Below are 18132 nucleotides of genomic sequence, written 5' to 3' on the forward strand. Positions count from 1 at the left end.
CTCCGCCCTTTGGGACAAAGGCCAAGGGTCCCGCCCCCCACGTCCCTCCCTAGGCTCGGCCCGCCTCAGCGCAGCCCGCTCGTGGGTCCTCTGACATCGGGCCCGCCTGACTTGAAGAGGCTTCTGCGCGCCCACCCTGCCTGGGTCCTCCACCCCGCGCGCTTTGAGGGAAGCGCTGCTGAAAGAGTGTCAAAGAAACGAGGGCAGGGAATTGAGGGGGGACATAGGAAGGAGTCTGGGAAAGAGTTCCCACCCACCCTTGCCCAGCCCGGGACGCATGGGGAGTGGGCGGGCCCAGATCTGGCACACCCGCACCTTTACTCTCAACTCCAGACCTCCTTGGCACTGTTAGCAAAGGTGGTGAGCTGCTGACTGCAGAGAAAGTAACTGCTGATGTGGGTATGTTTTTGCCCCTTAGCGACTTTATTTACCCCCAGTAGGGAAGTTGGACTTTTCTAGACTTGGAATGGGAAGTTGACGTCACCCCCAAAGTCCCTGGTCTAAGGAATTTAGTCTGGTCAATAGACTCTTGCAGGCACCTATGGTGCGTCAGGGCCAGGATTGGGAATTCCCCAAGAGGAGGCATGGGTTAAGATTCACATGAACCCAAAGTATAAAAAACAAATCCATGAGTTCATGTTAATACTAATGAGTAACTGGGTAAATGAATAATGGGGAAGAGTAGGCACATTCCTCATTCAGGAGACTTCCAAATAATCTTTGTAGGTTCTCCAAGGTGGAGCATAGTTTCCCACTTCTTATGTGTGATTGTGAAGAGAGACTTTCTTGTAAAAGAAGCAAAAGAGTAGTTGCACAGTGGAGAATCCTGCTGAACCCCATTTTAACCAGGTGATCAAGGTCAACATCAAAAGTTAGCATGGAGGGGCTGGGGTTGTGGCTCAGCGGTAGAGCGCTTGCGCAGCATGTGCGAGGCCCTGGGTTCTATCCTCAGCACCACATAAAAATAAAATAAATAAAATAAAGGTATTGTGTTCAACTACAACTAAAAATATATATTAAAAAAAATTAGCATGGACTGACACTTTCTCCCGTTTTAGTCCCTCCAGGACTGGGAATTGAAATCAGACCCTTCAACATTCTAGGCAAGTGCTCTACCACGGAGATAACATCATCCCCAGCACCCCTTCACCTTTTTTGTGACAGAGTCTTGCTGAGTTGCTTAGGGTCTCACTAAATTGCTGAGGCTGACTTTGAACTTGCAATCCTCCTTCCTCAGTTTCTTGAGTCATTGGGATTACAGGTGTGCTCCAACGGGCCTGGCAGAGTGCCTACTTTAGAAAGATGCTATGTTGCTGGGCGTGGTGGCCCAGGTCTGTAATCCCATTTACTCAGGAGGCCGAGGCAGGAACGTAACAAATTCAAGACCAGCCAGGGCAACTTAGTGAGATCCTGTCTCAAACAAAAAAAGGCTTGGGGGCTGCAGTTCAGTGGTAGAGTGCCCCTTCAATCTCGATACCAGCAGAAAAAAAAAAAGAATTCCCCCCCCCGCACCCCCGCACCCCTGCACTCTCCCCCTGGCCCCCAACATTCTAGGCAAGTGCTCTCCCACTGATACTACATCCCCAGGAGGGGCCAGGGCCTGTTAACCTCAGGACCTGCCACAAGAAAGGTCTAGGGTCAGAGTGTCTGGAAGCTGGATAGTTTAAAAACAGCAGAGGCGTTGCTCAGTGTTGGAGCACTTGTCCCTCATGCACGAGGCTCTGGTTTAGTCCCCAGTACTGCCCCCCCACACACACACATGCGTGCACGTGCATGCGCCCTCAGTTGTTCCTCTCACTATTCAGTAAGCCAGAATCGGAAACCAAGATGCCAACAGGCCATTTCTTTTCAGAGAATCCAAGGACAAACCTGTCCCACTCCTGTCTGCAGCTTTTTGTTTGTTTGTTTTAGTTGTAGATGGACACAATATCTTTATTTTATTTTTTATTCATTTATTTTTTATGTGGTGCTGGGGATCGAACCCAGTGCCTCACACTTGCTACACAAGCGCTCTACCACTGAGCCACAGCCCCAGCCCCTGTCTCCAGCTTTTTGTTTAGCTGGCCATCCTTGGTGTTCTTGCTTGTCTGTGTATCACTCTGATATTGGTTTCTATGTGACGTGCCCCCCCCCTTTTTTTTGTACCAGGAATTGAACCCAGGAGCACTTAACCACCAATCGGCATCCAGCCCTTTTTACAGTTTATTGAGAGACAGGGTCTTGCTAAGTTGCTTAGGGCCTTGCTAAGTTTCTGAGGCTGGCTTTGAACTTGTGATCCTTCTGCTTCAGGCTCCCAAGCCACGCCACTACACCTGGCTCCAGTTGTCCTCATTTTAACTTGTCTATGTTCTGCAATACCCTATTTTCAAATAAAGTCAGAGTCATGGGTATGGGGGTTAAGACCTGAATACTTTGAAGGGAGCACACAATTCAACCCAGAACAGTGCACAAGTCAGGAGGAACTTAGGGAACACCCAGATCAGCAGTGCCAGGGGTCATGAATGTCCTTAAGTTCCTATCTCTCTCTGTACTTTAGGACCCTGGCCCTTCCTCATGCTTCAGCACACACTGCTGCCACCACCGCAATCCCTCCTGCCGGGCATTCATGGCTGCCTCTGGCTCTCCAGGTTTAGAAGTGGGATAATCTTAAATCCCTGAGACCAAGTTTTTTTGTTTTCATTTGCTTGAAACTGGGGATTGAACCAGGGGCTGCAGTTATAATTGCCATTCTGATTCAAGCGAGATGGAATCTCTGTGTATTTTAATTTTAAGGGATCCTCTACCCTTAGTTAGGTCCCCAGCTGCATTTAATTTTCTCAAGACAAGATCTTGCTAAATTATCGGGACTGGTCTTGTACTTGGAATCCTCCTTCCTCAGCCTCCCAAGTTGCTGGGTTCATAAGTGTGTACCGTTGCACTAGGACTAGGTTGGAAATTTTTAGAAGGCATTTAACGAATTAAGAACCAAACAGAAAACTGAAGTAGAAGAGTACAAATCTGCCAACAGGCCATTCTTCTTGAATGAATAACACCCAAGCCCATCTGTCTCTGTAGCATTCTCTGGGCCCCCAGGAAGTCCATTCTTGTCATACAAATGGTGCTGAGTGCCACCCTCCACAACTACTCCCCTTCCTCTTCTCCCTGCCAGTATAGGCTGCCCCTCCAGACCTCCCGTCTTCCAAATGATCTAGTCAAGGAGCTGGCTTGACTACATCTGTGTCAGAGTAGAAGTTCGTCATGCAGATGTCCCCATCTGACCCTCTGAGCAGGCCCTTTTGACCTGCACCCATTTTTGTTTTGTTTTGCTTTTGTTGCTGGGGGCGAACCCAGGGCTTCATGCATGACAGGCAAGCACTGTACCATTGAACTGCACCCACAGGCCTGAAGTTTTGTTCTTTTTAAAAGCAGCTTTATTAAAGTTAATTCACAAACTGTACAATCTGAGCATTTTAAGTGTGCAATGCATTGGTTTTTTCTGGTGTTCACAGAATCTTTGTTGTGGGCTGTCTTGGCAATGCAGGAAGGTGAGCAGCATATCCGGCCTCCAACCACAGGTACCAGGAGCACTACCTTAGTCTTGACAATCAAATTTGTCTCCAGATATTGCCCAGTGTCTCTGAAGGGACCAAACTCTCAGCGGGGGGCCTCCTGTTTTATCCAAAGTGTTCAGGCTTCCCTCCCACTGAGCAGGAAGCTGTTATTTCTCTGGTCCCACAGAAAGGCAGGGATTGTCTCCTGACCCCCACCTCCCTGTGTAGCCATCAAGGCTTTGTCCGTCAAGCTCTTCATGGGCGCCTCCCCTGGGCTGTCATCCAAGGCTTTGTGGAGGGTATGGGGTGGGGACGGTCTGTAGGAGTGAAGAAATGCGGGGGGGGGGGGGGGCAGTCTACTGTGGAAAGGAGTCCTGTGTGCAAAGAGCCCTGCCTTAGTTAGGACTAACAGAGGACAGGGACAAGTGGCTTGTAAACAAGAGACATTTGTTTGAGGAGCCTGGAAGGGAACCAGCAGGGTCAGGCTCTGGTGAGGGCTCTCTCCCAGGTTGCAGATTGCTGGCATCTTGTTTAGTCCCCACATGGTGAGGAAGAGGGACAGAGAGCTGGGGCTGCTTTGACAGAGACACTAGCTTCCCCCACAGGGACTCCCTTCTCAAGAACTAATCACCTGGCAAAGGTCCTCCTCCTTGGGGGTTAGGATTTCAACAGGTGAACTCTGGGGGGACAGATACTTTCCGATGATTGCGAACCCCTTTCAGGTAGAGAACAAATGCCAAAAGAGGTACAGTCCATGCCTGGGATTCATGGTGGAGGCTGGGGGATGGTGGAAATGGCCTTTGAACTGGGCTGCCACTGGTTGCTATGGCTCAGGCAGGCGGGAGGGTGCTGGGAAAAGATCTTCTGGATAGAATTTGTAGTGGATGGGGGAAGCCTGGGTGTGCCCAGCTTGGCAGGAAGGCCGATAATGAGTTCCATACGTTGGTTGTTGGTTTAGACCAGGAGCACTGGATCCTGGCTGTCCCTTGTTTGCCAAGACCCAGGGGTGGCTGGGAGGCCCAGGCATCAGCACTACCCTGATCAGAACTTGGCTGTGTGGATTTTGGACTTGCTGAGACCACAGACCTGTGTAGTTCTGGAAGGGAAGGGGCTGCCACTTGAGAAGATCTGCTTTTCCAGGATGATGGCTTTCTTTTTTTTAAAGAACTACCCAGGCTGGTTTTGAACTTGTGGGCTCATGCCATCCTTGACCTAAACCTCTGGAGTAGCTGGGACTACAGGCTGTGCCACGCTTCTGGAACAGTGGTGGCATCACAATAGCACATTTCCATTATCTGAGTTTCAAAGTTGTTGGCCAGTGTCTGGCATCTTTTTGAAATAGTTGGCTATTAGGGGCAAGAGTAACTGACACTTTTGGGCTCAGCAGGAACTTGTTCACACATGCCTCTGGCACCATCCTTATGCGGACTCTATCCTAAAGGGTGGCAAATGAAAGTCTGACAGGTTACACCTCCTGCCACAGCTGGTCCTGAATAACTCTAAACTGTGCAGGACAGTCTGGCTGCAGTATTGCTCAAAAACAAACCCACAAAGAGAAACAATAACAAGCCAGAAACAATTCAGCCGATGAGAATAATTAGAAAGCCATTCCCGGCTTTACTGCACCTCCTTTGAAGGGGATCCAGACTGCCCCACTTCTATGCTTTTTCTTTTTTCTCCCTATGCTGGGGATGAACCCAGGGGTGTTCTACCACTGAGACACACCCCCAACCACTATTTTCTTTTGGTACCAGGGATTGAACTCAGGGACACTCAGCCACTGAGCCACATCTCCAACCCTCTTTTGTATTTTATGTTCAGACAGAGTCTCAATGAGTGCTTAGTGCCTTGCTAAGTTTGGCTTTGAACTCATGATCCTCCTGCCTCAGCCTTCCAAGCCACTGGGATTACGTATGTGCCACCGATCCTGGCCCCCAAACCCCCCCCCTTTTTTAAAAATATTTATTTTTTAGTTGTAAGTGGACATAATACCTTTATTTTTTTATTTGTATTGGTGCTGAGGATTGAACCCAGTGCCTCACGCATGCCAGGCAAGTGCTCTACCTCTGAGCCACAACCCCAGCCCCCCCCCCAACTCCTTCTTAAAAAATATTTTATTTTGAGACAAGGTCTCACCAAGTTGCAGAGGTAAGCCTTGAACTTGAGATCCTCTGCTTCAGCCTCCCTGAGTAGCTGGGACCACCTGAGAGTGGCACTGTACCTGGTTTTCTTTCTGATTTTTTTTTTCAATCCTAAGGATCCATCCCAGGCCCCATGCATGCTGGGCAAGTGTGTTACCGCTGACCTTCAGCCCCAGCCCTCCTTTATGCTTTTCATACACTTTAAAATTTTGGCACACCTGACCGGGCTGGGGATGTGGCTCAAGCGGTAGCGTGCTCACCTGGCATGCGTGCGGCCTGGGTTCCATCCTCAGTACCACATACAAACAAAGATGTTGTGTCCGCCGAAAACTAAAAAATAAATATTAAAATTCTCTCTCTCTCTCTCTCTCTCTCTTTAAAAAAAAAAATTGGCACACCTTAATCCCTGTGATTTGGGAGGCTGACATAGGAGAATGGCAACTTCCAGCCCAGCCTCTGCCACTTACAGAGATCCTCAGCAACTTAGTGAGACTTGTTGAGAGCCACAGTTTAGTCGGAATGACGCCTGGCATTTTGCTAGAGGGAATGGTTGAAGGGTGACCCTGCTCCAGGATTAGGGGGATCCTGCTGGGATTAGGGCAGATCCTGCTGCCTCAGGCGCCCCGCTACTTTGGAGTTCCCGTTGAGTTCTGGGGGGGGGTCGTTCTAGGAGAATTGGCGCGGGGAGCCTGGTGGAGGGAGTGTGTGTAGAGTGCCGGTGAGAGTTCAGGAATAAAGAGTTGCTGTTTGAACCTTCAAGGCTTTGTGGCGGCTCGGTTAGTTTGTGCCCAGCCAGACTGCGGCAGAGACTGTCTCAAATTAAAAATAAAAGGACTGGTCTGGGGTGGTGGCTCAGTGGTAGAGCACTTGCCTGGAATATGTGAAGCCCTGGGTCCGATTCTCAGCACCACATAAAAACAGATGAATAAAGTAAAGGTTCATGAACATCTAAAAAAGTATATTAAAAAATAAAATAAAATAAAAGGACTGACTATATAGCTTAGGGTAAAGTGCCCCTGAAGAAATTTGGAACCTAATATTGAAGCTCTGGGTTCCATCCCCAATGTCAGAAAAAAAATTTCTTTTGACTTATACACATATTTATTCGGTATCTTAGGTTATTCAAAGAGTAAACAGTTTGCTGAAGCCATGACAGAAATCAGCAGACCTGGCTGACCTGCTGCAGGGCCCTGCTTGGCACGGACAGCTTCTCCTTGTAACGTTCTTCTCCCACGTAGTTGTTGGTGCTCCTGTTTTAGATGTGTCGTCACTTCTCTTTGGTGTCAAATTCCCCATTCCTGGATGGCATTAGAGCAGATTATGCTAACTGAAGTTAGCCAGTCCCAAAAAACACAAATGCCAAATGTCTTCTCTGATATAAGGGGGGGGTGACTCAAAATGGGGTAGGGAGGAAGAGCATGGGAAGAAGACTACCTCTAGATAGGGAAGAGGGGTGGGAGGGAAAGGGAGGGAGAAGGGGAATTGCATGGAAGAGGGAAGGAGACCCTCATCCTTATACAGAATACAGGTATGACGATGTGAGGGGGAAAAAAAAAAGAAATGGGTCACATTAGATTGGGTAGATAGAAGTGATGGGAGGGGAGGGGAGGGGAAGGGGGGAAGGGAAGGACAGCAGAATGAAATAGACTTTATTATTGCTGTGGGTATATATGTGACTGCATGACCAATGTGATTCTGCAACCTGTACACTCAGAAAAATGAGAAATTATACCTCATCTGATTCAAATGTATGAAATGTCAAGGTCATTGTACTGTCATGTGTAACTAATTAAAACAAATAAATTTTTTTAAAAAAATTCCCCATTTCCTGGCACCCAACTCTTCCTTCCATTTGTTAATTCACTTGTTCATTTTTAAAAAATATTTATTTTTTAGTTGTAGTTGGACACAATACCTTTATTTCACTTATTTATTTTTATGTGGTGCTGAGGATCAAACCCAGGGTCCCGCACGTGCGAGGCGAGCTCTCTACTGCTGAGCCCCAGCCCCAGCCCCAGCCCCAGCCCAGCCCCTTACTTGTGCATTTTTGAAGTCTGTCTAATGGAGCTTCCTCAGAAGACCTGCCAGTGTCTCTGTTCAGGCTTCCTGCCTGGTTGCCAGTTGGGCCCCGCCTGGGGTTCCAGGGTGGGATCCTTTCCCCTCAGAATCTCAAGGGCAGCTCCACTGTCTCCTTACTGCCTGTCTGAGCCACTAGAAGCCACATTGCCCAGTTGCCACTCGGTGCCCATCCTGCCCAGAAAAGAGCAGCCCTTATCCTCTTTTACCCTTTGCCTCTCTGGTCTCGGGTCCAACTCCCGCCAACCCCGTGAGGTTTTCAGAGCCTCTCCTGCTCTTGTCCTGCCTCAGGTGTCCATCACCCTAATTCTGCCTCCCAGAAGCCCAGGATGGGGCTCTTGTGGATGGGGCAGGGAAACCAGGAACCAGAAATCGTCAAATGTATCCCTAGTGCAAAAAATATACTCCAAAGTCTGTCCTGCTTTTTCACCTGCAACAGGGCATTCGGCCCAGAGGAGTTGGAAGGTTCCATTGGAATCAGAAGGTGGAGTGAATTTGGTTGGAAGTTTTCTGGGAAATTAAGGGCTCACCCCTACACCTAGTTAAGAAGCTCTGTTCTAAACCAGGTGTGGTGGCACTTACTTATAATCCTAGCTACAACAGGAGGCTGAGGTAGGAGTCTCCCAAATTCAAGGCCAGACTCAGCAGCTTAACTATACCCTGACTCAGAATAAAAGTAAAAAAGGGCTAGAGTGTGTGGCCCTTGATCAATTCCCACTACCAGGCTAGCAGGGGACGGGGGTGAAGCACTGCTATATATGACCCTTTATTAAAGTGGCATAAAAATCTTGTCATATGCAAATAAAGAAAGAGGTTAATATATATGGTACCAGGGATTGAACTCAGGGGCACTCAACCACTGAGCCACATCCCCAGCTCTATTTTGCATTTTATTTAGAGACAGGGTCTCACTGAGTTGCTTAGTGCCTTGCTTTTGCTGAGGCTGGCTTTGAACTACAGAACCTCCTGCCTCAGTCTCCCGAGCTACTGGGATTACAGGCGTGTGCCACCACGCTCAGAAAAATAGGTTAATATTTGCAACATAGTCATGCCCACAGGACTGACCAGAAAGGACTAACAAGATGATCAGAAGGGACATCCATAGAAGAATAGGTGACCGAAAATATCTCCCATTTTGGAAGCAGAAAGGGGGCCATTCTTCCTTCCTCTGTCCCCTCAGTGGGCTTAGCAAACTGGCCATTTCTGCTGCAGCTTTTGATGACCCACTGGCCTCACTGACCCTGCTTGCACCTCCCTGGGCCTTTCATTCCTGCAGGAGTCCATAGCTGTTAAGCAAGGGCCTGCTGGGTCTTCTGCTGGCTGCTTGGTGTCAGGACCCCCTCCCCATGTTTGAGAGCTCCCCACCTTATGATTCTTGTTGGAAGGTCCTTCGCAGGTGGCAGTCATCAGAGGCCCAGCCCTGCTCTTGGACATCTAGCCGGCCACAAGGTGGGGAGCAGGGATACCAGGGTGGAGTTTGCAGTCGCTAGGGAATGGTCATGATGCGGGAGGAAGATTTTCTTTTCTTTCTTTCTTTTTTTAATATATATATTTTTAGTTGTCCATAGACCTTTATTTTATTTATTTATGTGCGGCGCTGAGCATCAAACCCAGTGCCTCACACATGCTGGGTAAGCGCTCTACCACTGAGCCACAACCCCAGACCTTTTTCTTTTCTTTTTTTTTCCAAACACAAGTTGAGTATCTCTTATTTGAAAGAGATGCAAATAAAGTGTTTCAGATTTTAGAATATTCTCATGTATACGAGATATTTTGGGAAGAGGGCCCAAGTGTAAATATGAAATTCATTTCTTTTTTTGTTGTTGTTCTTCCTAGTTACACGTGACAGTAGGGGTATTTGACATACCTCACATTCATGGAGTAGAGCTTCCCGTTCTTGTGGCCGTACGTGACGTGGAGTTTCACTGGTCGTGTATTGATTCATACATGAACATGGGAAAGTGACGTCTGATTCCTTCTCCTGACTGAACCATTCCCCTCCCTTCCCTTCCCTTCATTCCCTTTCGTCTAATCCACTTCGTCTTCCTCCCCTGCTATTTCAGTCAGCTCTTCCACGGCTGTGACTAAAAGACCCAACTGGCACAATTGTAGAGAAAAAGTTCATTAGAGGGCTCAAGGTTTCAGAGGTCTCAATCCATAGACAGCAGGTGCCATTCCTTGGGGCTCAAGGTCTGGTAGAGGGAAGCCACTCACTTGGTGATCAGGAGCAGAGAGAGACTCTCAAAGGGACTCTCCCAGGGATCCACCTCTTCTGTCCGCACCCTACTCACCTTCAGTTGCCACTCGGCTAGTCCCATCCAGATTAATTAACTGACTGAGTTAAAACTCCCACAATCCAATCATTTCTCCTCTAAACCTTCTTACATTGTCTCACACACGAGCTTTTGGTGGACACCTAATATCAAAACCATAAGACCTCTTATTATGTGTTAGCATCCACATATCAGAACATTTGGCCTTTGGTTTCTTGGGACTGGCTTATTTGAAATTCAATTCTGTTTCAGGTCCACCTTGCATACGAAAGGTGGCTTGTGTGGCTCAGTGGTTAAGTGCCTCTAGGTTTCATCCTCAGTACCCAAAATAAATCTTTATTGTGCCAGGCATACACCTGTAATCTCATGTAATCTCAGCAACTCAGGAGGCTGAAGCAGGAGAATTATAAATTCAAGGCCAGCCTTAGCAACTTAACAAGACCCTGTCTCAAAATTAAAAAAAAAAAAAATTAAAGGACTGGGGATGTGGCTGTCAGTGGTAAAGTGTCCCTGGGTTCAATCCCCATTATGCACCCCCCAAAAAACCTAAAACATTTATTGTGAAATGTTTATTTATGAGTATATAAAACACAGCAAAGGGTTTAAAAAAATTAAAAAAGCAAACACCCTTGTAAACACCACCCAGACCATGAAAGTAGAACATTTCAAGTAAAAAAAAAAAAAATTACATTGGGCTGAGTATGTGGCTCAGTGGTAGAGCATTTGCCTAGCATGCACAAGGTCTGGGGTTCCATCCATCCCCAGCCCAGAGAAACAAAGCAAAAACTGCCAACAGTCTAGCATCCCCTTTTTGGAAATGAGCACAAATAACAAACATCTTCATGGAAACATGTTCTGGAATAGCAAAATCCACACTGAAACAAAAGGAGTTCACACTTGCCAACACCTACACCCACCATACATCTGATTCCCATAACCCACAGGTTGGGTTAATGAGAGTTGGAGTACCTGTCATGCCAACTTGCCTAAGTCACCTGGCTGGTCAGTGACGGTGGGGGGCAGTCATGTGGCTCAAGGCTGCTTCACTGCAGCCTTACCTATAAAAAAAATTCAAATGCTCATTACCTGAGCTGGGCGCAGTGGTACACACCTGTAATCCCAGCAGTTCAGGAGGCTGAGGCAGGAGGAACACAAGTTTCAGAGCCAGTCTCAGCAACTTAGTGAGTCCCTAAGCAATTTAGTGGGACTCTCAAAATAAAAAGGGCTGGGGATATGACCCAGTGGTTAAAGTGACCCTGGGAACAATAAATAAATAAATAAATAAATAAATACTCATTGTGTTAATGACAAATAAGTTTACTTTAGGAATTTAGCCTAACCATAAATATGGCCAAAAATTCCTGCTAAAAGTATTCATCAGCAATACTTTTATAGCCAAAAATAAAACAATTTAAATGTTCAATAATGGGAAAATAAATTTGAGTCATTAGAATGTTTCTTGGAGTCGTTTGTGGCTCACTTGCCCACGTGCTGACCGATCCTTCCATCTGCATGGTCTCCTGGCAGGTAAACTAGGGCTGATAGATCTTATTTGGTCCCACATGCTCTCCTGGAAGGCTACACGCGCGCTGCTCTAGTGTGCCAGGCCCAGGTAATGCTAAGAACTAGGTTCTGCTCGGGGATAGGGTCTCCTATTTCATCCCCTTCTGGCCCCTGTTCCCTTCAAAGTAGCTAGAAAGGAAACTCGGTTGGGGCTCCCCATTGCCTCCCTCTGACTCAACAGAGGCCAATACCTTGTTGTTTTAGACTCTGGCCTCAGGTCCCCAGGTCAGAGGCTGGCCTGCACCTAGGCATACGAGGCACAGTGGTACCTGTCCATAGCCAAGAGTTCCACCCTGTGCCTTCCTCAGCTGAGACCTGAGCTCTTTTCCTGGGACCCTGGAGGGAGCTCGGCTCCAGGCTGATGGCACAGGGTGAGGGTCCTCCCCTCCAGGAGCCAGAAAACGGGGCAAAGGGGCCGGTTGAAGAGGGCATGGAAGGTGTGCAGGAGCTTAGTCTGCGGCTCCAGGCTGTAGAAAGCAAGGCAGCCTGAGGTCAGGTCCAAATCCATGCCCACCAGCCGCCCAGACAAGCTGGGGAGGCGCTGGACCTCTCCCTTGTGCCAGGCCTGGACGCTGTCTTCCTGTACGCAAAGGCCCCAGGACGAGGGTCCACGGCCGATGTTGTCTGTGTGGGTTCCCTGCTTGCGTCGCATCAGTTCTGGGTAGGCGACACCCAGGGTCACTGAGTGGCCAGAAGTACGCACCTCCCAGTAGTGCCGTCCAGCCTGGAAGCTCTGGGAACACTGCACCTGCCAGAGCTCAAAGTTCCCTGGCTGGGCTGGGCCCTGGGGCTGGCGATGGTGCTTCACCTGCTGGTTCTGGTGGGACAGGAGGAAGTGGCGATTGGCACTATCTGGGTCAAAGGTGAGATTGCGATAATCTGTTGGGGAGAGATGGACAGAAGTAGGTAAAGGTGCCATCCTATCCCCAGGGGCGGGGGGTGAGCAACCACCAAATGTCTGCCAGGCTGAGCACTGGGTGTCTTTGCAGCATTTAATCCTTACTGCTTCTTCAGAGGTGGAATCGTCTATGAGCTCCATTTCATAAGTGAGAAAACTGAGGCTCACGGCTCACAGATAAGCTAACTGGGTATCAAGTGAGAGACGAATCATGATAGATTAATGTCTATGTGATCAGAATCTGTCCTTTAACACTATGCTGGTTGCACCTGGTGCAGGGTGGATGTGGACGCGGTGTGTATCCTGCAATAGGTACGCACGGGAAGGACCGGAGGACAGATGACCTACACAGGACAGTCACAGCAGGCGCCTGCTGACACGCTCACACGTATGCACAGACATGCATGCACAGTACACACAGACAGGCCTTGGGCCTCCTTACTCTGCCAGAGTTCCCTCCTCAGCGGACACAGCATGCGTGTGCTTGGGACCTGTGCCAGGGAACGCGGGGCCTCTAGGGAACAAAGCAGTATTAGGGGAATGGATGTGGAGGCCAGCAAGGCAGACCCCTGACCTTTTCTGCCTCTTAGTGGGAGGAACAGCTGGGCCCAGACAGGTAGGGGGAGGTCTGGGGTCAGCCTTACCCAGAGGGCCCGAGTCAGCAGTCTTGGCTGGCACTCTGGAGGGGTGCCCCTCTTCCAGGAGAAGGCCACAAAGCAGGCTCAGCAACTCCTTTAGGTCACCCAGCTGCTGGTCTTCATCCCACTGTGGAGGGGTCAGCGGCCCAAGGGGTTCTGGGGGCTCAAAGAGCTGCTGTGACTCCTGAGAGCCCCAGCGAAAACCACAGTGAACCCAGGTACAAGGGCAGGGAAGCCTGGCCCCGGTCCACTGCCCTCAGGCTGGTACCTGCAAGAAGGTGTGGTCATCCACTTGCTCCAGGAGAGCCTGTACCCTGCGGCTATATTGAGCCAGGGCCTCCAGGTGGCTGTGCAGCCGCCGCTCCTCATCCTGGGCCTGTGTTAGTGCCTGTGTCTTGGCAGTCTCGATGCCTTTCAGCGCCACGGCCCTCCGTATCTCCAGGGCCTGCAGCAGGCAGCTGAACTTGCCAGAGACCACTGAGATCAGATTGCAGGCTGAGTTCTGTGTGGGCACAGGAGGAGCATCAGGGTGGCCAGGGCCTGAGCCACGCCAAGGCAGACCTGGGTTCAGGTGTAGGATGCGGAGAACCTCTTCCCCCTGGGGCAGAATCCTGCCTAGGCCCTCACTCCCTGCTGCCAGTAGGTGTTTTCAAGATGGCTCACATATCCAGGGACCATCTGGTGGCTGTCCACAGGACAGTGTGAGGATGTAGTGGGATGACCACTGGCAGGCCTCCTACCTGGATCTGGCTGCTTTGTTGCTGCAGCTCCTGGAGCTGGGTCTTGGCCTGAGTGGCCTGCTGCTGGGTGATCTCCAGCTTGGCTCTCAGCTGGACCTGTGGTGCCCATCCAGGGGACGAACAAGAGAGGGCCAGAATTGGCTGTGAAATCTCCCTGAGACTACCACCACCACCACTAGCAGAAGCTGGGCACCCTCTGCATGCTGCCCAAATCTGGGGTGACCAGAGGGTTAGCACACAGCAGCAGCCTCAGCATAAGCCTAGGAGAGCAAGGTCAAACTCCAGGGAGGCCTGGACAAGGCCTCAGCTTCCACTGTTGCAGATGGTGCATGGGCAGCACAGAAGCCTTGGGTTAAAGACCCAACTTCCAGTTCCTGCTTCACTTATGCCTCTTGAAGTGTGAGCAAACTGGGGCAGAGCCTCTACCTCTGTGGGCAATAGCCTCTTCTCCACCCGCAAGCAACAGATGGGAGCAATCATGCTGGTGCAGGAAAACTGTGGGGAAAGGCCATCTGACAACGTACCAGAGCTGTCTGACAAGTGGGTGCTCTGGTGCATATGGGCCCAAGTGGGACGGGGACCTCTATTTGGTTGCGCTGATTCCCTTGAGGAACAAAATGTGTTCTCATGGGAACAGGAGACCATGCTGATGCCAGGAGTCCCTGTTCCCCGGCCACTGCTAGGACTGGTTCCTTGTACCTGGTCAAGAACCTTACTACTCGATTCTGCTCCTCCCAGTACTGTTCTGAGGTGGGACCAGTATCCACTGATAGGAAACGGGCTGAGAGAGGCTGACAATTTGGTCAGTTCTCAGAGCTTTCTAAGTCTAATACTTGTGGCTTCTGCCCAGACCTTCTGCCTCCAGCATTACAACCCGCTGGGGATGTCCAAAGTGAGGGGACAGCCCCTCTTGGCTCACTCAACCCTCCCTGAAGGACAAGCCTCTGTCCCCTTACCCCTTGGGTATTCTCTCCAGCCACCCCATGGCACTCCCCTTTCCAGTAAAACTCTGCTCCTCTGGACCATGTGCCATTTGGCAGAATCTCCTGCCCTGGCCCTGCTCCTTGTAGCAGTGGTCTCATGGTCTCTGCTGCAGACTCGGGGGCCTAGCTCAGTCTCCTGCGGCTGCCATGAGCAGAAACATCTCAACCTCATTCTCGGTGGCTTCAGCAGCCACAGGGATCACCCTCCAACAGCCTTCTTTCCATCTTAGCCACTCACTCCTGTGACCTCATGATAACCCTAGCCCCAGATCCAAACTCTCTATTCCAGGCATTCATTTTCTGACCACCACCTCCTGTCCCTTACTTGTTCCAGCCCATTTGTCCCCCCATCTTCCCACCTTGGCATGCCCCAAGTAGGCAACCCTCTGCCTCCCTGTCCAATGGGTCTCCTGGCTACCATGCACCAGCACCCTGCCGCTCCTTAGAACACCCTGTCTGCCCCATCCCCAGAGAATTCATTCCAACATCCTCCCTGCTGAAATGGCTACGGGCAAGGGCACCAGACACTAATGGTGTCAATCCGAAAGCCATTTTCATCTTACCTCCTAGCAGCATGGAGCACCCCAGATCACATTCTCCTTCCTGCAATCTACTGTCCCCTGCCACCATGCCAAGCACTCTCCCAGGTAGCTCCTACTTGGTTTGATCGCAGGCAGGGCTTCCTCTATCCTGGGCTCAGCAGAAGACCCCACTCCTTTCCGGGACCATCTTTCTCCTTCTTGTTCAGCTGTCCTTGAGATCGCAACAGATGCCTATGATCCCTCTCCTGGTTTGTCCCACTGGTGTCCCCAGTCCCAAACTCTGCTCTCTACTCACACTTCTCAGCACACTTTAGCCCCAGCACTTGCTCAAGACAGAAACCAAGTCCCTAGCGGCCGACCTCCACAAGGGACTATGACTTTTACTCATGGATTTTCCTCCCCTGACTTCAGCTTCTCCTTGTCCCTAAATTCCTGTTGTGGACCTACCTACTTGGGTCTCACCTCCTGCCCGCTCCACACCTCAATAGGGATCAATCTTCACAAAGCTGAAGTGGGATCTCATTGATATCCTGTTCCAAGCCTGCAAGGGTTCCCCACCCCTGGGTTTCTACAGAGAGTGGGCTCCTCACCAGGCCCCACTGCCTCTCATGGTCTGGCCCCTGCTGACCTGGAAGGCCTCCAGGAGTGCCGGTTCTTTCCCACCCTCTGACTGTGGCCCAGGCTGCCTGGTCACCTGGATGCTCTTCTCCAGATCCTTCTCCTCCTGGCTGGCACTCCTTCAGCCCTCAAGGGTCACCTAAAGGCCACTTCCCCTCTCTCCTTATGGCCCCCTTAAGCAGGGTTGCCTTGTTGTCTATTGCAAGGACACGCTCTCTGTAACACAGCTTGCTGTTCAGGGTGTCACTGGGTTTTTGTTTTGTTTTTGTATGGAGGGATGGAAGCAGAGGCACTTTAGCACTAAGCTACATCCCTATCCTTTTTATTTCTGAGAAAGGGTCTCACTAAATTGTGGAGGGTCTCACAAAGTTGCAGAACTTGCGATCCTCCTGCATAAGTCTCCTAAGTTGCTGGAATTACAGGTGTGAGCCCTGGTGTTCGACAATATATTTAGGTTTTAATGGGACCTTGACCCCTTTAGTGGATCCTAAGCCTCTCCAGGGCACAGACCACAGATGACTTATTGATCAGTATGCTCCCCCTCCCCTCATACTGCAGGGGTTCTGCGCATTTACTGCTGCACACAACATTTAACCAGGGACCGAGAATGGAGTAGGGGTCCACTCCAAAGCCCCTGGCTTTGCATTCAACCAACCGGAGGGCTGCACTGAGCAGCTCCGCAGACCTGGTGAGCCCTGGCGGGGGCTGGTTACCCCATAACTAAGTCTGGGCCTGCAGCCTTCTGCTTCAGCCCGCGAGCGCAGCGCCAAGCGTCTGCGAGGTTTCGAGGCCCTGCCCCTCCCGCCCGGTCGCCGCGGCGTCACCTCGCGCTCGCGGCGCTCAGCGTCCAGCAGCGCCCGCTCGTGGAGGTCACAGTCCAGCACGGTGCAGGCGCTGCACACGCAGCGGCCCTCAGTGCGGCAGAAGAGCTCGAGCGGACGCCCGTGGCGCGGGCAGCGCGCCCTAGCGCCGGGGTCCGCACGGGGGTCCGCGCCGGCGCCGGGGCGCAGCAACTCCAGCAGGTCGCTGAGCGCCACGTTGCGGCACAGCTCCGCGCCATCGGGGAAGGGCTGGCGGCACTCGGGGCACTCTTTCTGACAGCGGCGCCAACAGTCCTGGATGCAGGCCCTACAGAAGTTGTGGCCGCAGGGCAGAGTCGCCGGGTCCCGGTAGAGCCCCAGGCAGATGGCGCAGGTCAGCTTGTCCTCCAGCTGCAGCGCGGCCATGGCGGAGGCAGCAGGAAGGCCGGCCGGCGTCTCTTAAAGGGACCGAGACTGCTGCAGGCGTGGCTACCGCGGGAGGAGCCAGCACCCTGCCCAGGAAGACAACGCACCCACTAGGGCAGGTGCTGGGCACCGCGGGTCGGACTCTTGCGTGGTCCTTCTCCGACCGACAGCCTCCCGCTTCCCTAGGCGTAGCCAGGGTTGGAGGTTCTGGGCCAGGGGCCATCAAGGAACCTCATCTGAGTAGACCCTCCTTCACCCCCGGCAAGTTTGGGCAGTTAAATAAATTAGACCTGTGGGACCTGATAAGAACCCCAGGGCACAGCTACAGCTCAATAAATGCTCCCTCCAGAGCGGAGACGCTGTTGCACTTTTTCCTGGAACTGTGTTCCCAGGCACTTGCCAGACTGGGGCGTCTCCCTTCTCTGGGTTATGAGTAATTTTTTTTTTTTTTAAGTAAACAGATGGAAATTTCTGATAACCAAGAAACCAGTAAAGTTGTTGTTGTTGTTTTCTTCTCCAAGGGCCCCTTTAGAGGACACCCAGTCACCCTCTAGCTGCTGGGCTTCATATGACCTCCTGTTAGGGTGAGTTCCTGGTCTGGAACTTCAAGCTGTTCCTGGACGCCACCCTCCCCCCTTTTTTAGTTGTCAGTGGACCTTTAACTTATTTATTTTTATGTGATGCTGAGAATTGAACCCAGTGCCTCACACACATGCTAGGCAAGCACTCTACCACCGAGCCACAACCCCAGCCCCTGAACCCCATTTTTATTGGGTAACCCAAACATTTCCCCTGTGGCTGAGCAGAGTAGAAGGGGCCTGAGTACTTGCCCATGGCCACCCTGGGCAATTGTGTGGTCAAGTCAATAGGGTGGTAAGGGGGCAGCCACACTTCCTTTTACCAA

General features: G+C 51.0%; 1 protein-coding gene and 1 long non-coding RNA gene across 4 annotated transcripts; one reads left to right on the top strand and one right to left on the bottom strand.

The window, feature by feature from the left end:
- Window positions 1–86: 86 nt before the first annotated feature.
- LOC124096089 (uncharacterized) lies at window positions 87–7087 on the top strand. The gene is made up of 3 exons (XR_006852778.2): window positions 87–399; window positions 3489–3554; window positions 6789–7087. It is a non-coding gene; the product is annotated as an uncharacterized LOC124096089 (long non-coding RNA).
- A 3487-nt stretch (window positions 7088–10574) lies between these two features.
- Trim65 (tripartite motif containing 65) lies at window positions 10575–17643 on the bottom strand. 3 transcript variants are annotated; one of them, XM_046449633.2, is made up of 6 exons: window positions 16827–17643; window positions 13860–13955; window positions 13388–13621; window positions 13126–13282; window positions 12924–12995; window positions 10575–12462 (listed from the first exon to the last, which is right to left on the bottom strand). In XM_046449633.2, the coding sequence occupies exons 1-6, from the start codon at window positions 17226–17228 to the stop codon at window positions 11888–11890; spliced, it is 1536 nt and encodes a 511-aa protein (XP_046305589.1). In that variant the 5' UTR covers window positions 17229–17643; the 3' UTR covers window positions 10575–11887. The 3 variants fall into 3 exon arrangements, with proteins under 3 accessions (XP_046305589.1, XP_046305588.1, XP_046305590.1); XM_046449632.2 differs by having other exon boundaries at window positions 13126–13303; window positions 16827–17635; XM_046449634.2 differs by lacking the exon at window positions 12924–12995 and having other exon boundaries at window positions 13126–13303; window positions 16827–17642.
- Window positions 17644–18132: the final 489 nt, after the last annotated feature.

The sequence above is a fragment of the Marmota monax genome, unplaced genomic scaffold (genome assembly GCF_021218885.2).
Source record: "Marmota monax isolate L192 unplaced genomic scaffold, Marmota_monax_Labrador192_F-V1.1 WCK01_AAM20220418_F8-fsc00292, whole genome shotgun sequence".
Taxonomy (NCBI): Eukaryota; Metazoa; Chordata; class Mammalia; order Rodentia; family Sciuridae; genus Marmota; species Marmota monax.